The sequence below is a fragment of the Crassostrea angulata genome, chromosome 5, assembly GCF_025612915.1.
Source record: "Crassostrea angulata isolate pt1a10 chromosome 5, ASM2561291v2, whole genome shotgun sequence".
In the NCBI taxonomy this organism is placed as follows: Eukaryota; Metazoa; Mollusca; class Bivalvia; order Ostreida; family Ostreidae; genus Magallana; species Magallana angulata.
Window position 1 is genome coordinate 53765542 of NC_069115.1, and position 18406 is coordinate 53783947.

At 32.7% G+C, this 18406-nt stretch overlaps 1 protein-coding gene and 1 pseudogene across 1 annotated transcript; both read left to right on the forward strand.

Annotated features, from left to right (window-relative positions):
* Window positions 1-3801: 3801 nt before the first annotated feature.
* Window positions 3802-9681, forward strand: LOC128185616 (innexin-11-like). Its single transcript, XM_052855214.1, has 3 exons — window positions 3802-3831; window positions 7010-7885; window positions 9182-9681. Exons 2-3 carry the CDS (start codon window positions 7023-7025, stop codon window positions 9561-9563), a joined length of 1245 nt encoding a protein of 414 aa, XP_052711174.1. The 5' UTR covers window positions 3802-3831; window positions 7010-7022; the 3' UTR covers window positions 9564-9681.
* A 2110-nt stretch (window positions 9682-11791) lies between these two features.
* On the forward strand, window positions 11792-17132 carry LOC128185619 (innexin-11-like; annotated as a pseudogene).
* Window positions 17133-18406: the final 1274 nt, after the last annotated feature.

Consider the following 18406-nt stretch of genomic DNA (forward strand, 5'->3'; position numbering starts at 1 on the left):
CATATATCTTCAGAACGGTAACGAATTTCTAAACACTTGTTAAACAAAATCTGTTTAGAATTAAATAACCGTCATGAACCTTTCTTTTGATATAAAGAAAAAGGGGCTGGCCCCTCAAATTAGGGGACCAAAGTGCTCAAAAGTATTTTATCTATAACCCTTTATTGAGAGATATTTTGTGAAATGTTATAGAAGCAAATGTGTTTATCCTACAGTTATGTATCAAAGCAATGTAATAGTTTTGTCATGTGTTTTGTAATTAGGGGTTTTTAGGGGCCAAAAGTCCAAAATTTGATCATCCATATCTCAGAAAAGAAAAATATTTTGTAATGCAGTACACAAGAAAAGTTGTTTAAAATGATGTTCTTAACAAAATGCAACCTTCAAGATTTCGTCAAACGGCCCCTCTAAGGAGATAAGGGATCGGCCCCAAAAACCTTCTTTCTCATATATCTCCAGAACGGTAACGAATTTCTAAACACTTGTTGACAAAATGTGTTCAGAATTAAATGTCCTTTTATTTTAATCCAAGAAAAAGGGGGATGGCCCCTTAAATTAGGGGATCAAAGAGCTCTAAAATCTTTTATCTATAAAACTTTAATGAGAGCCATTTTGTGAAAAGTTATTTAAGCTAGACCAGGTATAATACTTTTATCTATCCTAACAATATAATGATTTTCTTTTGCGTTACCCAATTAGGGTTTTTAGGGACCAGAGGTAAACAAGTTTGATCTTTTTTATCTTAATTGAAAGAAATGCAAGTATTTAAAAAAGCAAGATAACTTATAAAAAGCGATACAATAAAGCATTAGTACTTCACTCCTTTTTTTTCCATAACATGTTTTGTTGTCGAAAATCAAAGTGGATGATGTCTTATTTCATTCTAAAAATCGAACGGAAGACCTCCTCGTTGCTCGCAACGAGATCATGTCTAGTTATTATTATTATTCTTATTTTTTTCCCCGATTTTCTCAGAGATGACTGGATATATTTCCTTGAAATTTTCAGGAATAATAGGAAATGATAAACGCTAGGGACGTTTTTTTCATTTTTTCAAAATTCATTTCCGGTCGTCCGTTTCCTGTCCCGCAACAAAAAAGCTTGTCACATCGAGATCTCAAAAATGGTAAAGACTTGAACAACCAAGCTTTGTACGATAATAGACCTGTGTATGCAGATGTGTTTAAACACTTTTGTTTTGTTCGTCGTAACTTCCGGTCGTCACCGGAAGCACTTCAAAAATAGTTATTTCACGCAAAAAAATCTTTTTCCACAAATTAATTATATCAGTATAAATCTACACATAAGTTATCTATGCAATGATTAATCAACAAAAAAATTCTACATCCGGTGAGATATCTCAATCATCTCAGGTAGCTTTTTTTAAAACACATTTTGTACCCGCGAGATCTCAGAAACTATTAGTGATCAAGACACGAAACTTTCATGGATGATAGACATATGATTGAAAATGTGTTTAACTGGTTTCATTTTGTCTTCCGTATCTTCCGGTCCACAAAGGAAGAGTTGAAAAAAATCGAGCTGTTTATCAGTTTATCTGTTTTCCGTTGATAATTTTAGTAAGATAAATGAAAAATAATGTACAAAAGGCAAGTATACAAGAAATATTAAATACAATTTACATTGAGCACTTCCGTTTGTCCGTTTCCTGTCCCGAAACCAAAAACCTTATTTCGACGAGATCTCAAAAACGGAAACGACTTCAACAACCAAACTTTGTAGGATGATAGACCTATGTATGTACATGTGTTAACATTATTTTGTTTTATCCGGCGTAACTTCCGGTCGTCACAGGAAGTACACCAAATTTTGAATTTTTAGAAATATTTGGTTATTTAGCATTGAAGTAACATTTTAGCCATAGAAATACAAAAGGTCATCTACACATGGTAAAACAAAACCTCTACTTCCGGTGAGACATCTAAAATATCTCAGGTAGCCTTCTTATATAAAAAACAAAGTAACCCCAAGATCTCAGAAACTGTATGAGATTAAGGCACGAAGCTTATATGAATGATGGACATTTGATTGAACATGTGTTTAACGGGTTTCATTTGGTCGTACGTCACTTCCGGTTTTACTCGAAATGTTCAAGCAATAGAACTTTTTTTATTAAATTCTTAATTTTTTTTTTAAACATTTTACTCAATGTGATGAATAGTAACGTACCGTAGGTAAATGTACTAAAATATCTACTTTCCGTTTCTTAAATCACTTCTGTTTGTTCGTTTCCGGTCCCGAGACAAAAACCTTTTTTCAACGAGATATTACAACTACCCGGAAACAAAAACTTGAACATCCAAACTTTGAGGAAAGACAAAATGTATATATTATATCCATTTCCTGTTTACAAGATAACTGGAGATTTGTGCAGATTAATACATGAGGAACGGAAGACCTTTTTGTTGCTATAGCAACAAGAGTCTAGTTTTTTTCTTTTTTTGTTCTTTGTGTGAAAATTATGTTTTGCACAAATAACAAAATGATTGTAACGTATACATGTAATGAAGTAAACATTTAAAGATGTAATATCGAAAAGAGTTTATGCCTATTGTTTGTATTGGTGTAATTGATTATCAAGCAATCAGAAAAAAATATAAAATCGCGACCTCGAACAAAAAATCACAGATAAAAAGTAAACTTACAATTAAATAGGTCAGTGCTGTACTTGTCAGGGAGGCATGTTGAGTTCACAGTTATGTGTAGCTTAAATTCGCTTTATTTAATACTGTATTGGATACGTTTACGTTCTATGAGGATTGGTCACGAAGCCAACGATTTATTGCTTATAATTCATTTCATATGAAATTGACCCTAAGGCAATTATTTCATTCTATAATAATGTGTTATTTGATATAAGGACAATGTATATGCCTGCTGAAATTATGTATGTAAACCTAGAGATTGTCCCTTTAAAAGATATCAATGATATACTGCAGAAACTCGTGACGATGCTAAAACGATCCTGTTTTTTTTTTCTAAACAATTTGCGTACTTGTTGGTGTTTTGAAAAATAGTATATGCGGACAAAAATACAGCCAACTGATTTGAATTGTGACTTATCCGTAAATAATGAGTTCTATAGTTCTTTAGATCCCCCATATCAGTTTTGTAAGTACGCAATGGTGGTTGGTAATGTGTATACGTTTATTAAATTAGCCAAAGTGAAGCTAACCATAGGAATGGTGGTTTTTTTAAAGTTAAGATATCTTTAATAAAAAATATAACGAAAGAGAGATTATTTCTTAGTCTTTTTTGTTAACATTTCATGATGATGTGATACCTTTTTTGAATTGTTTATATACGTATAGTTAAAATCAAGGGATACCTATATTTAGATCGTTTATTTACGATGCAAATACATATAGTTTCTTATACTTATAATAATCACCAATTTTTAAACTGAGAGAGAGAGAGGGGGTCTGATAATTGTGCAGATGCTAAACGGCTGTGGATAATGCTGTTCATTTGTGAATTTCGAAACCAAGGTCAGCTGCTGAATTGTTTGAGTTCTGGTGAAGTTTTCGTCAGAGGTAGAGCCACATCACGAATCACGTTGGTAAGTAGGCACGTTATTAAATTCTTGAGTTTAAATAATAACGTCATTTTTTTCTCTTCTGGGTGAAAGGAAGAAATGTTGTGCGCATAACGAACATAATGGTTTTAACGTTAAGAATCCAGAATTTGAATATTCCAACTCAAAATTAGTTTTTAATTATTTTACAATTATCGTGCAAAATTGTAAACTGCAGTTTAATGTTCTAGGCGCAACAACATTTGGCCGACAGGTAACCACTTCTGCTTGTTGGAGTGAGTATTACGCTTTATATTTATTTTTGGGAGTTGATTTTAGTTGACTTTTTATGCAGTTATCCTGGCAATCCGGTTTAAAGAAGAGTAATGACTCCCTTAGAATAATGACCGTGGGTCATTTTTCGACGTAGAATAAAGACCCCCTTGTAGAATAATTGGATTTTTCTGAAGAAAAAAGACCCATGGGTGATTTTTCTTCATGTTGAACATGAAGACAAATGACCCCCGTAAAAAAATTATTTTTTCATATCAGTTAAGAACACCGTAAAACACAAGACTTACATTGCCACAGATAGATTGTTAACAGTTACGTCGACGTCTCTCCTCTCGTCGACATATGGCGGGAAAATGACTCTGCAATTGTGTAAAATTCTCTTGAAGTGTACTTGATACTTTACCAAGAATAATTCTTAACAACAATTTATATAGCTTTATGATCAAAACGAAGATATTTGATTTAAAAATTAATGCACAGATTGCTAAACTATATTTTGCATCGGCAACAAATGGCAAGGTCTACACGTGTGTGATTAGAAATCTGTGTAGATATTGCTTCTGTTGCATAGCCATTCCGTAATTTAAAAAAACAAACAAAAGAAAAACACATTCATACACAATGAGTAATTAACATTCTCTCTCAGAGGAAATTGTGTGATAATGAACGAACAATAAAAATGACAAAATAGTTGATGTAATAGTTTAAGCAATAATCATTGGTGAATAAGTTGTCATTCGAAGAAAGACATATATTTTCGTGAAAAAAAGACTAAAGAGGCAGGAATATGAATACTTCTTATTTACATTTCTGGTAGAAAGTGATTTTTGAAAATCGTTTTACGGTAGTTTTGTTTTCTCTTACGTAATACATATACATCGATATTCTAACCATTTGTTGTAATGTTGTATTTGGGATGATGAATGAAACTTTATTCTTTCAGAGTAATTGTGTGAAGAGTACCTGACTATAGAAGATCTTATAGATAATAAACACTGATCGAATGTAATAAAATGAGACTACTTCTAAAAAAGCGTTGATAATGATAAGTTAAAAAAACTTTTACATGGAGGTCACATTTAATAGTTTATTCTTTACTTTAATAGTATTTCAATAGCAATTTTAGGTTAAAGTAAATAATGGCATCTGTGGTCATCGTGTAGGAACGGACTGAGTATAATGTGTTACCTTAAAAAGAGTTCTTAACGACTCTAGGTTGTTAATAAATTAACATTCAGATCTGCTTTAAACTTAAATTTTAGTTTTAAAATTTCTTCTTCTTAGTTTAACTTTATACTGAGCTCTTCTTCTTAGGAGATTAAAAACTAGTCTTAAAATGGCTTCGACCGTCGAACCCTAATAATATTTTGATTCCAGGTTCCTCGACACACAGATATCTTATTTGATGGAAAAATACAGCTTTTTTAGATATGTTTGATTTCACAAAACAGAGACGAATATCGGCTTTGAATAAATTCCATGTGAATTTTTATGTGTGTTTTTAAGTGAATTGAAAAAAAAAATATATTTTGACTGCGCGAAAGGTATTTGAGATTTGACAGATTGGTCATTTAGTTATAGTGCCACCAGACTGATTTATTCAATTATGTCGTTGATGAAGTAAGATATAATTTCTTTTTCGAGTTCTCTTAGTACTTTGGTGATTTTCCTTATTGGCCGTTTGCTTCTACTGGCTTCATGGCTGCTGTTAGTGGCTGCTAGCTTTATTATGGTTATGATATATAACAATGGAGTAAACTTTTCATAATTTTTGTTTCATCGTTAATTCTGGGTGATGCACTTGCATACCAAGTAGTTTGTAGATGGGGAAAATCGTCAATGCAAGTATAATTCATGAACTAAATCGAGCCACCTCTTTCTTCGACAATAAACAGATTTTTATAGTGTCTTCTTTCTCGATATAATTTTAATGTGTTGTCACTCGTAGTAATGAGACACATGTAAATGTAACTTGTTCAGATGGAAACCATACCCCGATACTATACGACAGTACCTTGTTATAACGAAAGGATTTCTTCTAAGATATACCCCTTCTTTCACTTTAAGTTTATTTGAATATGAAATATAATTTCTGTTATTTTCTGAAAACTACATCAACAATTACAATATTGTAAAGACTAATTTTCACAAATAATAAAAAAGATATACTGAAAATCTTAAATTTTTAAGGGGTGATTATTTTATAGGGGTTACTTTTATGAAAATTTCACTTATTCTTGTGGCAAAAGAGTCATTTTTCTACGTAGAATAATGACCGGGGGTAAAAACAATTAACCCGGCCATTATTCTCTGGGAGTCATTATTTTTTTTTACATTGGAAGTGAAACAGTGTTTGGTCCTAAGCACAAATCATCACCGCTGTCAAGACTTAATATTTGGAAACTTTTGGATAGATTCAATGTAATATATTCTGGAGCCCTGTTTTTCAAGAAAACTTACTATAAATACTTTGAAAATAGTCATATTTTAAATGGTAAGAACAATTTAGATATTTTTGAAGCTGTATGTATTTCTACGCCAGAGTTTAATATTGCTTTGATATAATTCTCCAGAAAAAATTCGATTATTGATACAAAAGGCATCGAAGGGGTTGATGGAGTTATTTCTAGTATCTTAAATATTTCACAACATGATTCATATTAGGTTTTAAAAATAAAAATAAAATAAAAACAAGGATTTATTGCATCCGCAATGTCTTGAAAGTAATTAAAAATGTTAGCGAGTATTGCTGTACATGTAACCAACCATAGTATTAAAGAAGACCCCTGTCCAAAACTTCCAAATTTAGGCTTAATTTGTATTCCAGTCAACATGGCCATTGGCTAACAACCCGTTGCTATTTCATATCCCTTACATGTAACTGAGTACTTAATTGAATGAAACATATTTCAAATTTAAATGATGGTTCTAAGCTATTTTAGATGAGTTTAACGTGCATTAATCAAATAACGGCATTTTTCTTTTTTAAAATTATTGTATAATATTTTGAAAAGCGTAAAACATTTTCATCTTTATTAATGTAATAGATTTTTGTGTATTTAACTGTGGTGGAGAATAAATGTTTACGTTCTATGTGGATTGGTCACGTAGCCGATTACGTTAATCATGATAGATATCAAAATTTCTGATATAATAACTTTCCAAAGTATGATTTTACAGTTTAAGGAATAGAATGTCACATTCATCAGTGGAGAGTTGGGTGGACGGATTGAACGGGAGATGGACGCCGTTACTGTTTCTTGTGTTGGGTGTGTTTTCCTTCATAGGACAGTTGTACGTGGGGCCTGTGGCGTGCAATTTTCCTCCAGAATTTACAGAATCTAACGTCAAGTATGGTATATCCAGATGTTTTACTACGACCGATCTTGCTGTCCCGCCTTTTGAACCCATTTTCAGAGGTCCATTGGTTTTCAGCAAGATAAAAGATCAAAAATATGTTGTGCGGACTTTATATCACGTTCCGTTACTTCTGATAATGCAAGCCATTTTCCTACGAATTCCATATGTTCTGTGGAAACTAGGAGAGAAAAAAATAGGTATTCACTTTTCTGTAAAGTCTGGGAACACGAATGACAACACCAGACCAATCGGGAAAAGTCTTGCTATGTACCTGGAGCAATGGATTAAAGACAGAAAAATCAACATCCTATCCATTGGGGCATTTACAATGTTCCATTTGTTCGTGAAACTGCTTTATTTTGTAAATGTCTCAACTCATCTAGGGCTGTTAGATCATTTCTTAAAAGAAGAAAAGCAGATAAGTTTTGGTTCTCAGGTGCTCGGAAATATACGAGAAAACGATGCAAGTTTCTTCCAAACGTCTCTGGTTTTTCCTAGAGAAATAATGTGCACCTATGAGATACTTCGTCTAGCCAATCTCAGAAGATACACAGTACAATGTATCCTGCCATTTAATCCGTATCTGGAACAGATCATGGCTGTTGTCTGGTGGTGGTTGATCTTCCTTGTGGCTGCAACTGTAGCAGATGGTCTCATTTGCTTTTTTGGAGCTGTCCTGCCGTGTTTCAGGGTATGGTAAGTATGAATAGAATAAGAATGTAAGAAAAGATAGAGAGGCCAGAATTCTAATTTATTATAACACATTCATCAAATTATGCATGTTTGTGGAGAACACTTAATCTCTCAAATTGTTTTATTTAAATATTTATATCCGTAGCTAAATCAAAAATAGCCAAAAACATATTCCGTTTTTCCGTTTTTTAGTAAACCTAAAAATGTGTTTAATCGAACTGCTAGCGATTTACTTTTTAAGTGTGAATAGAATATGAATGTATTAAAAAAAATAAAGTTTTAAATTTTCTTTAAAGCAGTATGACCTTTTTTTTCTGCAAAAAAAATGTATAAAAAGTCTGCATTTAACTTTTAAATTTTTGTCAGAGGAAAGATTTCTTTTAATTTCTTAGGAATATATTGCAAATCAACTTTTGTACAGGACGATAATATTTCAATTTTGCTTCAATTAAGGCTTCTTAACGGCTTTTCCACAAAAATATGACTAACAGAAATTAAAAAAACCATGATATTTTTTGTCATATTATGAGAAAATAACATTATAGTATAAAAAAAAATTAAGCTTGAAAATTGCAGCTAATATTGTTTTAATACATTCATTACAGATATATATGCTTTAATGTGTTTCAAAACATTAATCGCAGGTAATTATAAAGAAAATAAATGTGAATAGCTTTGATTGTTTATTACTTATTTATATTTTAAGCTAAATTTTGTTTCCAAAAACCATCACAATAATTTTGTATGTACATGTAAATACAAATAAACCTCATTAAAACAATGCGCTATGTCGGACTGCTAACCGTTTACACTGTGACTGATAATGTGTATCGTAATATGTGTGGATTTAAAACAGACCATCACTTGAGATTGATAGATTTTTCAAATAGAATATGTTTGAATATGTTTGAATTATAAAATTATTAAAACTTCAATTCCTTTAAAATTAAATGATATTTTTCTTGGTGTAACAATGTTTTGGCAGAAATCGCAATATCTGACATATATGTATTTAGCAACGTACTGAGCATATAAAAATATGTACAATATGAATATGTGTTACTCAAAATATTAACCAGAAAGGTCTGGGAAACGAAGCTTTCGGTCAAATCTCCATTGCTTAATCATCAAAAATTTCAAATATATAACTTGCTATCATATTTAAAAAATGAAATACAATTTCAAATTATTGACACTCAAAACCGAGATTCAACAAATAAGCAACTTACACACACAATACAATAACCGACCTTTTTTTAATGGCTAAAAGAGTACACTTTGTTCTCCAATTTTATTTAGGTTCGTAAAGTCCAATTTATTGCGTGCTGAACTGGGAAATTTGAACCAAACATTGACAGAACAGAACATCAGCAGATTCTCCAACAACAAGTTAGGAGAGGACGTCATCGTATTTCTAAAGCACATTCAAGACCAAGAACACGGATGTATGGTCATGGAAACCATTACAGAATTATGGAGGTTATCCCACAGCGGCAGCGTGCAATCATCCCCAGTGGGCGTTTCCTCCCCTCCACATCTTGGAGGGACAATCGAGGTGTCCAATCCATCAGCCCCACCGTATGGTCAACATGGTGAATACCAGCGTGAACCTTGGAATAATGATGGTCAAGGTCACCAGCATCCATCCAGTCTGTATCCATCGTTCCAGAGTAGCACTTAATTTGTGAAGATTAGTTCTACAAAAATAACACTTTGACCGTCTTGATATGACATGGTGATTTTGCTTTGATTTATCAGTATATTCACTACTGTTATCTTTTGTATTTGTTATATATATTCTTTGACTTTCTTTCCTCATTAAATATAAAAATTAATCATGGTTCAATTTCATATGTTTGTTAACTATTTCTTCATTAAAATGAGGATTACTAAAATAACATTATAAGAAATTAAAATAGCACCAGAATGTTACCAGTAGTCTAATGTTCATACATTCGTAAACAAAGTGAATAATTTAAGTTTAGTAAACAGTCAATTTTTATTTTTTGGAAAATAACACCTTCGAGATTATTTTAGAAGGTATTAGTTTCATTAATACAGTAATCCAATTTGGAGAACAGACGGTATTCACAAGTATTTTTAGCTTCATACGGGTCATTTAAGGTTCTCCACCCTTTGTGAAAAAAAATCACGTAAATTTCTTTATTACTTAGATATTTGGATTTCTGCAGGTTTTTGACTTGAAAACACATGAGAAATGTACATTTTGGAATAAAATCAACTTGTTAAAGTTTGCCCATATTCATAAAAAGAAATTCCTGTGGTATTCGTACTCGAAACAAGCTAATTAGTAGACTGAATTCATACCGATTGAGCTACAGAGATACCACATCTTGCCGATGTGCGCACTTTTACAGTGGTATGAAATCGACGTTCATGTTACGACGTTTTGTTTTAAAAAGTCGGCGTCATGGAGATTTGCGGAGTCTATTTAATTTTAATAATACATAACATCAATAGTAAAGAAACCAAAAGCATTTTATAGTAATAGATCGATGTTGATGAACTTTGTGTGCAGAAGACAAGACTGTTTCATACATTATGAATTGCCATTTGAATTTTATTGATGTAGTTTTGAGGAGATTTAGTTTGATTCAGTTTCTTTTTTAAGATTTGATCTCAGTCTTAAAACTTTAGCTAATTTTTTACGACTTTTTCATCTGTTTACAGCAGTCAATAGCCGCACTTGCAGATAATAATAATTTTCAAAAAAATAATTATCTTTGAAAGTTATAAACTTCAAGCTATTTACAACACCAGACAGAATCAATCCTCTTTCAAACAAAATTCTTTTTGGCAATTATGAAAAAAAAAACTATGTTTAAATATTTTTTTTTTAAATTCCCCAGCCCCCTCCCAAATAAAACCGCCCTCAACTTAAACACTTGGCTCAGTTGTTTTTAAAGCGCTAAGCATAGCTCAGCGATTTATTGTCGTTAGACTTCTACTTCCGGCGCATCGAATAACCGCCCCTTTTAGCAGAAGCTTGCATCATTTAAACTGGTTAGGAAACCAGTTTCAGGAGTTTGTTCTCATATCTGCACGGGCTATTGTGAATCTAATGTACAGGCTATTGTGAATTTAATGTTCAGGTCTGCATCATTTAAAGGGCGGCCACGCAGTGATGAGGAAATATAGTGCCTCTACAGAAGTTGAAATGTTATATACATATATCTGTTATATACATACAGAAGCTGGGTGAGCGCTTTTCAGTACTATCAGAACGTTGATTGACTCCCGGTGTTTTTTTTGTTGGGGTTTTTTTTGGGGGGGGGGGGGGTATAATAATTAATTTCCCAAAATTATTGTCAAAGTTGTTTTACAATTATATCAGCCGCAACATCTATTACGGTTGTTATAAATTTTTATTTATCTAATATTCTTTCTGAATTTTTTTTCATTTTACAAATTGCAAGCTTTTAATACAGTGTCAATATTATGAAGAGAAACATGTTACAAATAATCATTTTATGTAATAGCATTATTGTGCTTTAAACATTACTCTTGAGCATCAATTTTTTGGAGTTTGGAACAGTTTTAAGGATGCGTAAATTCGTTGAAAATGGTCTTAACAATGTCATCTGTTGTCCCATATCAAACTTATCAAACGATGATAAAGTGCTATAGATCAACAACAGTCAATTCAATGAAACCACGGTAGTATGGTATGCCTGGCAAGATCTTCTATTTAATGATGCAGGAAATTATAACCAGTGTATATCATCAACTATTAAAGTTTGAAGACTTGTGACGTGTTTTCATTCAACTATAAAAACAGAGAGAGAGAGAGAGAGAGAGAGAGAGAGAGAGAGAGAGAGAGAGAGAGAGAGAGAGAGAGACTGTGCAGCTGCTTAACGGAAACGGAAATCTTTGCTGGCAAAGTGTTTTCGGTCCACTCCGCTCTCCTCCGTTTGTAAGGAGAGGTGCGGTATTGAAACCCTTGATTTGGGAAGATGCGGAAAACCTGAAAAGTGTTGTTTACTTGTTTAAATTCAAAATCTACGTCAGCTGCTGAAAAAAGGATAAAAAGTTTGAACTGTGGCGAACATTTCATCCGCTGTGGGCCACGTTGAACAACGCTGGTAAGTAACCGAATTTTGCATTTATTGATTTTGAATAATGGCATCATTACTTTTGTTGGTTTGTACATGTAACGTTTTGATAGTAACGTAATAAAACAGAAAATTATAGATGCATTCTTTAAAACAAATATGTCATCGATCAGATTTTAAGTTATTTGGTCCGATTTTGTATCATTTTTTGTACAGTTTTGAACATTAGTTTTAAGAATTTGTAAATTGATAAAATGACTTTGCAATAGTTTATCCGATCATTTTAGCCATATTTAAATGAGAAAAATATACAAAATTTGCTTTTGATTTATATTGAAATTTGAACCCGACCTTATGGCAGGTTGGATACCACATTATTTTGCCTTATATTGTAATTTGCCCCCGACGTCGTGGCGTTTTTATTGTCTTAAGAATTTGTCATCGCTATAAATTATGGTGAAAATGTTTTGGCAAATCATAAATAAACTTTTGTACTGTGTGTTCAAGAAATTTTCTGAAGTTTGTTTCGTTCATTATGTTTAATACGCTGGTTTAATAAACCCAACCATTCGAGGATTGGGACCAAATCGTTCCCTTTTTTAAATACGCTTAATATGCATTAGATTTGGGTAAATAGGCAAAAGTCTACAACTTAATAAAATAATTAGTTTGTATGGAACTACATTTCTGATTAGCTTAAAAAGTATTTTGTATTATTGACAGAATATTTGTATATAAATACTTCTAGCAAAATTTTGCATTTGTTCATTTATTGATGTCATCTTTTAAAGTAGACTCAGGTGATCTATTCCTATCTGTTATCGTTCGTCGTCGTGCGTTGTGTATCGTTCGTTAACAATTTTACAGATTTAACTTCTTCTTAAAAACTACACGGATAATTGTTACAATTATTGATGTGAAGCAACGCTATGGTAAGAGATATCAAATTGTGAAATCCATGGCTCTGCAACCCTTGGGCGCCACAGGCGGGGCGAAATATGAAAAAAGCCATATTTTCAAAAATCTTCCTCTCTTACACATGTGAGGAAACATTGATTGCATGGTTATTATTTCATTGAAGCTTTCTACGAAAAGTGTGAAATTCATGGCCACTAAATTAGGAATTCAGGCTCTAAGGTGGGGTACATATGGCCATAATGTAAAATTGTATTAAATCTTCTTCTCTACTCCCATATATATTTGTTAAAAACTAAGTACATGGTTATGGTGTCCATGAAGCCCTCTACCAAAATTGTAAATTTTATAACCCCTGGGTTAAGGGTAAAAAATGGCCATATAGTAACATGTATTTTAAATCTAAAAAAAAATGTCTCCTCTACCTAAATTATGAAATTCATGACCACTGGGACAGGGGTTTTGACACTAGGGTTGGGCCAATGTAGCCATATAGTGAAAATGTATTAAATCTTAGAAAATCTTCTATTTTGCTCCCATACATCTGGGCAAAAAACTGAATGCATTGTTATAATGCCCGCTAGCTCCTCTACATAAATTTTGAAACCCGTTGCCCCTGGGTAAGGGGTTCAGAACAGGGGGGGGGGGGGGCAATATAGCCATATAGTGTTAATGCATATAATGTTTAAACATATTCTTCTCTCTCTCTCTCTCTCTCTCACACACACACACACACACACACACACACATCTGTAAGAAAAAATGACTTCATAACTATGTTAATCAGGAAGTTCTCTACTAGAATTTTAAATTGCCCTGGAGTATTGGTTCAGGACCCTAGGCAGGGCCAAAGTGGATGTATAATATCAATGCATATAATGTTTAAAAATTTTCTTCTGTACTCCCACACACCTGTAAAGAAAGCTGAATTCATGATTTTGTAGACAATGTTCTCTACTAAAATTTTAAATTTCATGTTCCCCGAGGTAGGGGTTATAATTCTAAGGCGGGGCCAAAATAATCATATAGTGTTAATGCATTTAATGTTTTTAAAAAATCGTCATCTTAACTTCAGCTGACACTGAATAAAAACTGCTTGCATATAAAGAAAGAAAATAAAGTTGCTTATCAAAATTAAATATTTCATGTCGCCCAATTTATGGATTTGAAGAAATATATTAGTGAATTATAGACAAGATTGCGAAATGTGTTACTTATTTTCCTCATATTCTGTTGAAAATGGCACTTAAATATGATTTTTTTATTTTGTTGACCACAAATTTATGCCCAATACAACCTATCAAATATAACTATCCTTATGATGCATCCATTATTGGAGAATTAATATCTTGAATTTAGTAAAATTGTAGGCACCTTTCAATTGCTGCATATTGGCCTAAAACATTGAAGTATTTGTACCGAATTCAATGCCATTTCATCTTCCTTATTTGAGTGTTTTATGTTTCAAACTTTTTTCACAATGAAATGATTACTTTAATCTAGTTTTAATCAAAATAAGACAACTTTAGTCTGAAACTAAAAAAATACGATTTAAACTGATTCCTTAAATATTGGCAAAGGGGTGTTGTTGTTTTTTTTGTTTTTTTTTAATTCAACTTGTGCTTCATGAGAAGTTTGATTTATTGTTGCGTTGGCCATTTAGTTTCTCACTGTAAATAAGAAATTTCTAAACTTTCTGCTATTATATTTCTTTGACGAATATGCTTTGTAGTTGCAGGATAGAATGTCATCGACAGAGAGCTGGGTGGACGGATTGAACGGGAGATGGACACCGTTACTGTTTCTTGTCTTAGGCGTTTTCTCTTTGATAGGACAGTTGTACGTGGGCCCGATAGCGTGTACTTTCCCTTCAGGGTTTACAGAATCTGACGTCAAGTATGGCACGTACAGATGTTTTACTGCAACCAATCTTGCCGTCCCACATTTTGAACCCATGTTCAAAGTTCCACTGGTCAGCAGCAATATCAAAGATCAAGACTATGGTGGGTGGACCCTATATCAATACGTTCCTTTAATTCTGATAATGCAAGCCATTTTCCTACGGTTTCCATATATTCTATGGAAACTAGGAGAGAAAAAATTAGGTATTCACTTTTCTGTAAAATCCGGGAACACTTATGACAAGAGCAAAACAATCGGGAAAGTCTTGCTTTATACCTGGAGCAATGGATTAGAGAGAGGAAAGTCAACATTTTATCAATCGGGGCCTTTACAATGTTTCATTTGTTCGTTAAGGTGCTTTATTTTATAAATATCTCAACACATTTAGGGCTGTTAGATCCTTTTCTAAAAGAAGAAAACCAGACCAGTTTTGGTTCTCAGGTGCTCGGAAATATACGTGAAAATGATGCACGCTTCTTTCAAACCTCTCCGGCTTTTCCTAGAGAAATAATGTGCGACTATGAGATACGTTATCTGTCCAATGTCCAAGAATACACAGTTCAGTGTATCCTTCCATTTAATCCGTATCTGGAACAGATCATGGCTGTTGTCTGGTGGTGGTTGATCTTCCTTGTAGCTGCAACTGTAGCAGATGGTCTCATATATTTATTTGGAGCTGTCCTGCCGTGTTTTAGGGTGTGGTATGTATGAATAATTTAATTATGGTTGTAACGCGGCATTTGATTGGATAGAAAAATTTAGTTAAATTTGTATAACCTGGTTTGCACGTCACAAGACACGTCACAATGCACCAACGTACTAATTCACTTGACGTTACGTTTGAATTTTGAACAGATTTATATCATTTTTAAAAGTAAAACGGACTCAATTTGTACAGCAAATTCCAGAAAATTAAATTATAAGGAATGAATTTCCTTCGCGGATTATAAAGCGTAAATTGCCCCAACCCAGGTTATACGAGTATAACTTGGGTAGACATTGAGTTCATTTCTTAAATAAGCTAAGAATGTAAAAATATACAGAGGCCAGAACTCCAATTTTATCAAGATTACATGTATGTTGATAGCGTTAAATTTCTTTTGATACATTTATCAAAGTTAAATGTAAGGAACATAAATGTAAACAGCTTCAAATAGTTTATTTTTTATCTAAAAATAAATCCGTAGCTAAATCATGTTGCCAAACAATACATTCCATTTTTAATTAAATACAAAGCCAAATATATACTTTAATTAAACAAATGGGTTAAGTCGCACTACTTACGGTTTACATTTTGGACTGATATGTTGTCTTCATTACATGAGTAAATTTAAAACAAACCATAATTTTTTTATAATGACAGAAAGATGTGAATTTAATTTTTCGTAAAATACATTTCATTCAAATTACATATTTTCATTATGATTGTAACTGTTATAAGTCATAAATTTCAATATCGGCCGTATATACTAAATGCATATATCTAAACACCTGGGTATAAAGATGTACTTGTATAATATGAAAATGTGCCATTCTGAATATAATTTGTGTAAGGTCTGGGAAGCGGAACCTTCAGTCACATTACAGTTGATTGATCAATTAAAAATTCCAAACATCTAGTCTGTTATCAAAATTTAAAAGAAGTTAAATACATTTTTAATTGATTATGACACTCTACACATAGAATTTACATACAATCGACTAATACTTACGATACTTCAAACGGTCCACTGGCAGGCATGTTATTAGTTTTTTTTTTCTCCACCATTAAAAGGGTACATTTTATTCTCCGATATATGTTTAGGTTTGTAAAGTCAAACTTGATGCGTGTTGAACTTGGAAATTTGAACCAAACATTGACAGAACAAAACATCAGCAGATTTTCCAACAACAAGTTAGGAGAAGACGTCATCGTATTTCTAAAGCACATTCAAGACCATGAAAACGGATGTGTGGTCATGGAAACCGTTACAGAATTATGGAGGTTATCACATGACGGCAGCGGGCAATCCTCCCCAGTAAATGTTTACTCCCCTCCACATCCTGGAGGGGCAATCGAGATGTCCAATCCATCAGTCCCTACGTATGGTCAACATGGTGAATATCAGTGTGACCCTGAGAAGAACGAAGGTCAACGTCAGCAATCTGCACCCAATCTGTATCCAAAATACCCGAGCTGAACTTCAGAAAGTTACCATAGCTAAACACATGGGTGATTTGATAAAGCTTGATTATTTTATAACTATCAATATATCAAATATGTCTATGCTGTTTTCTTTGTAAGTTTATGTTCTCTGGTCTCTCAATTCATATTCTGTATCTTTCTGTTGATTACTGGGATGTGTTTATTGTACTCATTATAGTCATAATTGATTAATTAATTTCATAATTGTTCAATTTTATGAACATATTGCTGTATGTTATTGCTTCGTCTATTTGCATTAAAGAGGAATAAAGATATACCTATTATCAAATAAAAATTATGACCAGAATGTTAGTATCGTAACTGAATGAATTTAACTTATTCCTACATAAGATCTGTTACTTCAAAAATGAATATCTCACAAAACCAGCTTACATCTTTCAGAATTTACTTTCCGAAAAATTTATCCAACGGACCTAATTCATTTCTAACAAAGAGGTTTTTGTGAAATCGAAAGTTTTATATGAGTTGGAGTAACTAAAGAGATAATCAACTAATGTAGAAGCATCATAAGGTAGTGAAGATTAGTTGTAAAAATCGTGACACTGGTGATAGACCAGGGGCCACAATTAGGGGGGGGGGTCAAATTTTTACATAATATCTTAAAGGAATCAGCCAGAAACGATGAAACTTGTTTTAAAGCATCCTCCTGTAGAATTAGTTTTCCTTACTGGGAATGTATAAAGAATGATCTTTAAAAATGGTATGGTTTTCTCAGAAAGCAATTGGCCAGAAAAGCTTAAACTGGTGTGGAAGCATCCTCAGGTAGGATAGTTATGTTCAAATCGTGATCCCCGGAGTTAGGATTAGGTCACAACAGAGGGCGGCAAATTTTTAACATAGGAATATATAGAGAAAAATATTTTAGTATCTTCCTCTAAAAACAGTTGCCTACAAAAGCTGTAACTTTAATAAAACAACCTCAGATACTGAAGTTTCAATTTATTTAAAATCAAAATCCCGGGAGTAGGATGGGGCCACAGTGGGTATCCAATTTTACAAAGGAAAAACTTTTAATTCTTCACAAAAACTAAAAAAAATGGTTTTACTTATATGCAAGCATTTGTGACATATTGGTGGTTCTTTACAACGTTAAGACTTTGCCCCTTGACAATTCTTGGGCCTCACAAGATCGGTTTCAGAGTTTGATGTAGGATTATATCCCATATACATCTTTTTGAAAACTGCTATCCTCAATATGAGATATGACTATAAAATCATCGTGCTAAAAAAGAGAGTTGATAATAAACATAAGAATATTCAGTGATGAAAATGGATTTTAATTTTTTACTAGGTATACATGTTTTATACTACATTGTCCAGATATGTATTATGACACTAATAAGCTGTTGCTCAGCTGAGCGAAGTGGTCCATGGGCCTCTTGCTTTAGATAAAAATACTTGATAACCTTTTATTCTATTTTTTAAGCG

Coding starts and splice junctions, on each gene's coding strand:
- LOC128185616 (XM_052855214.1), top strand. CDS start 7,023: ATGTCACATTCATCAGTGGAGAGTTGGGTGGACGGATTGAACGGGAGA. Junction 7,886..9,181: donor CTGCCGTGTTTCAGGGTATG/GTAAGTATGAAT, acceptor AATTTTATTTAG/GTTCGTAAAGTCCAATTTAT.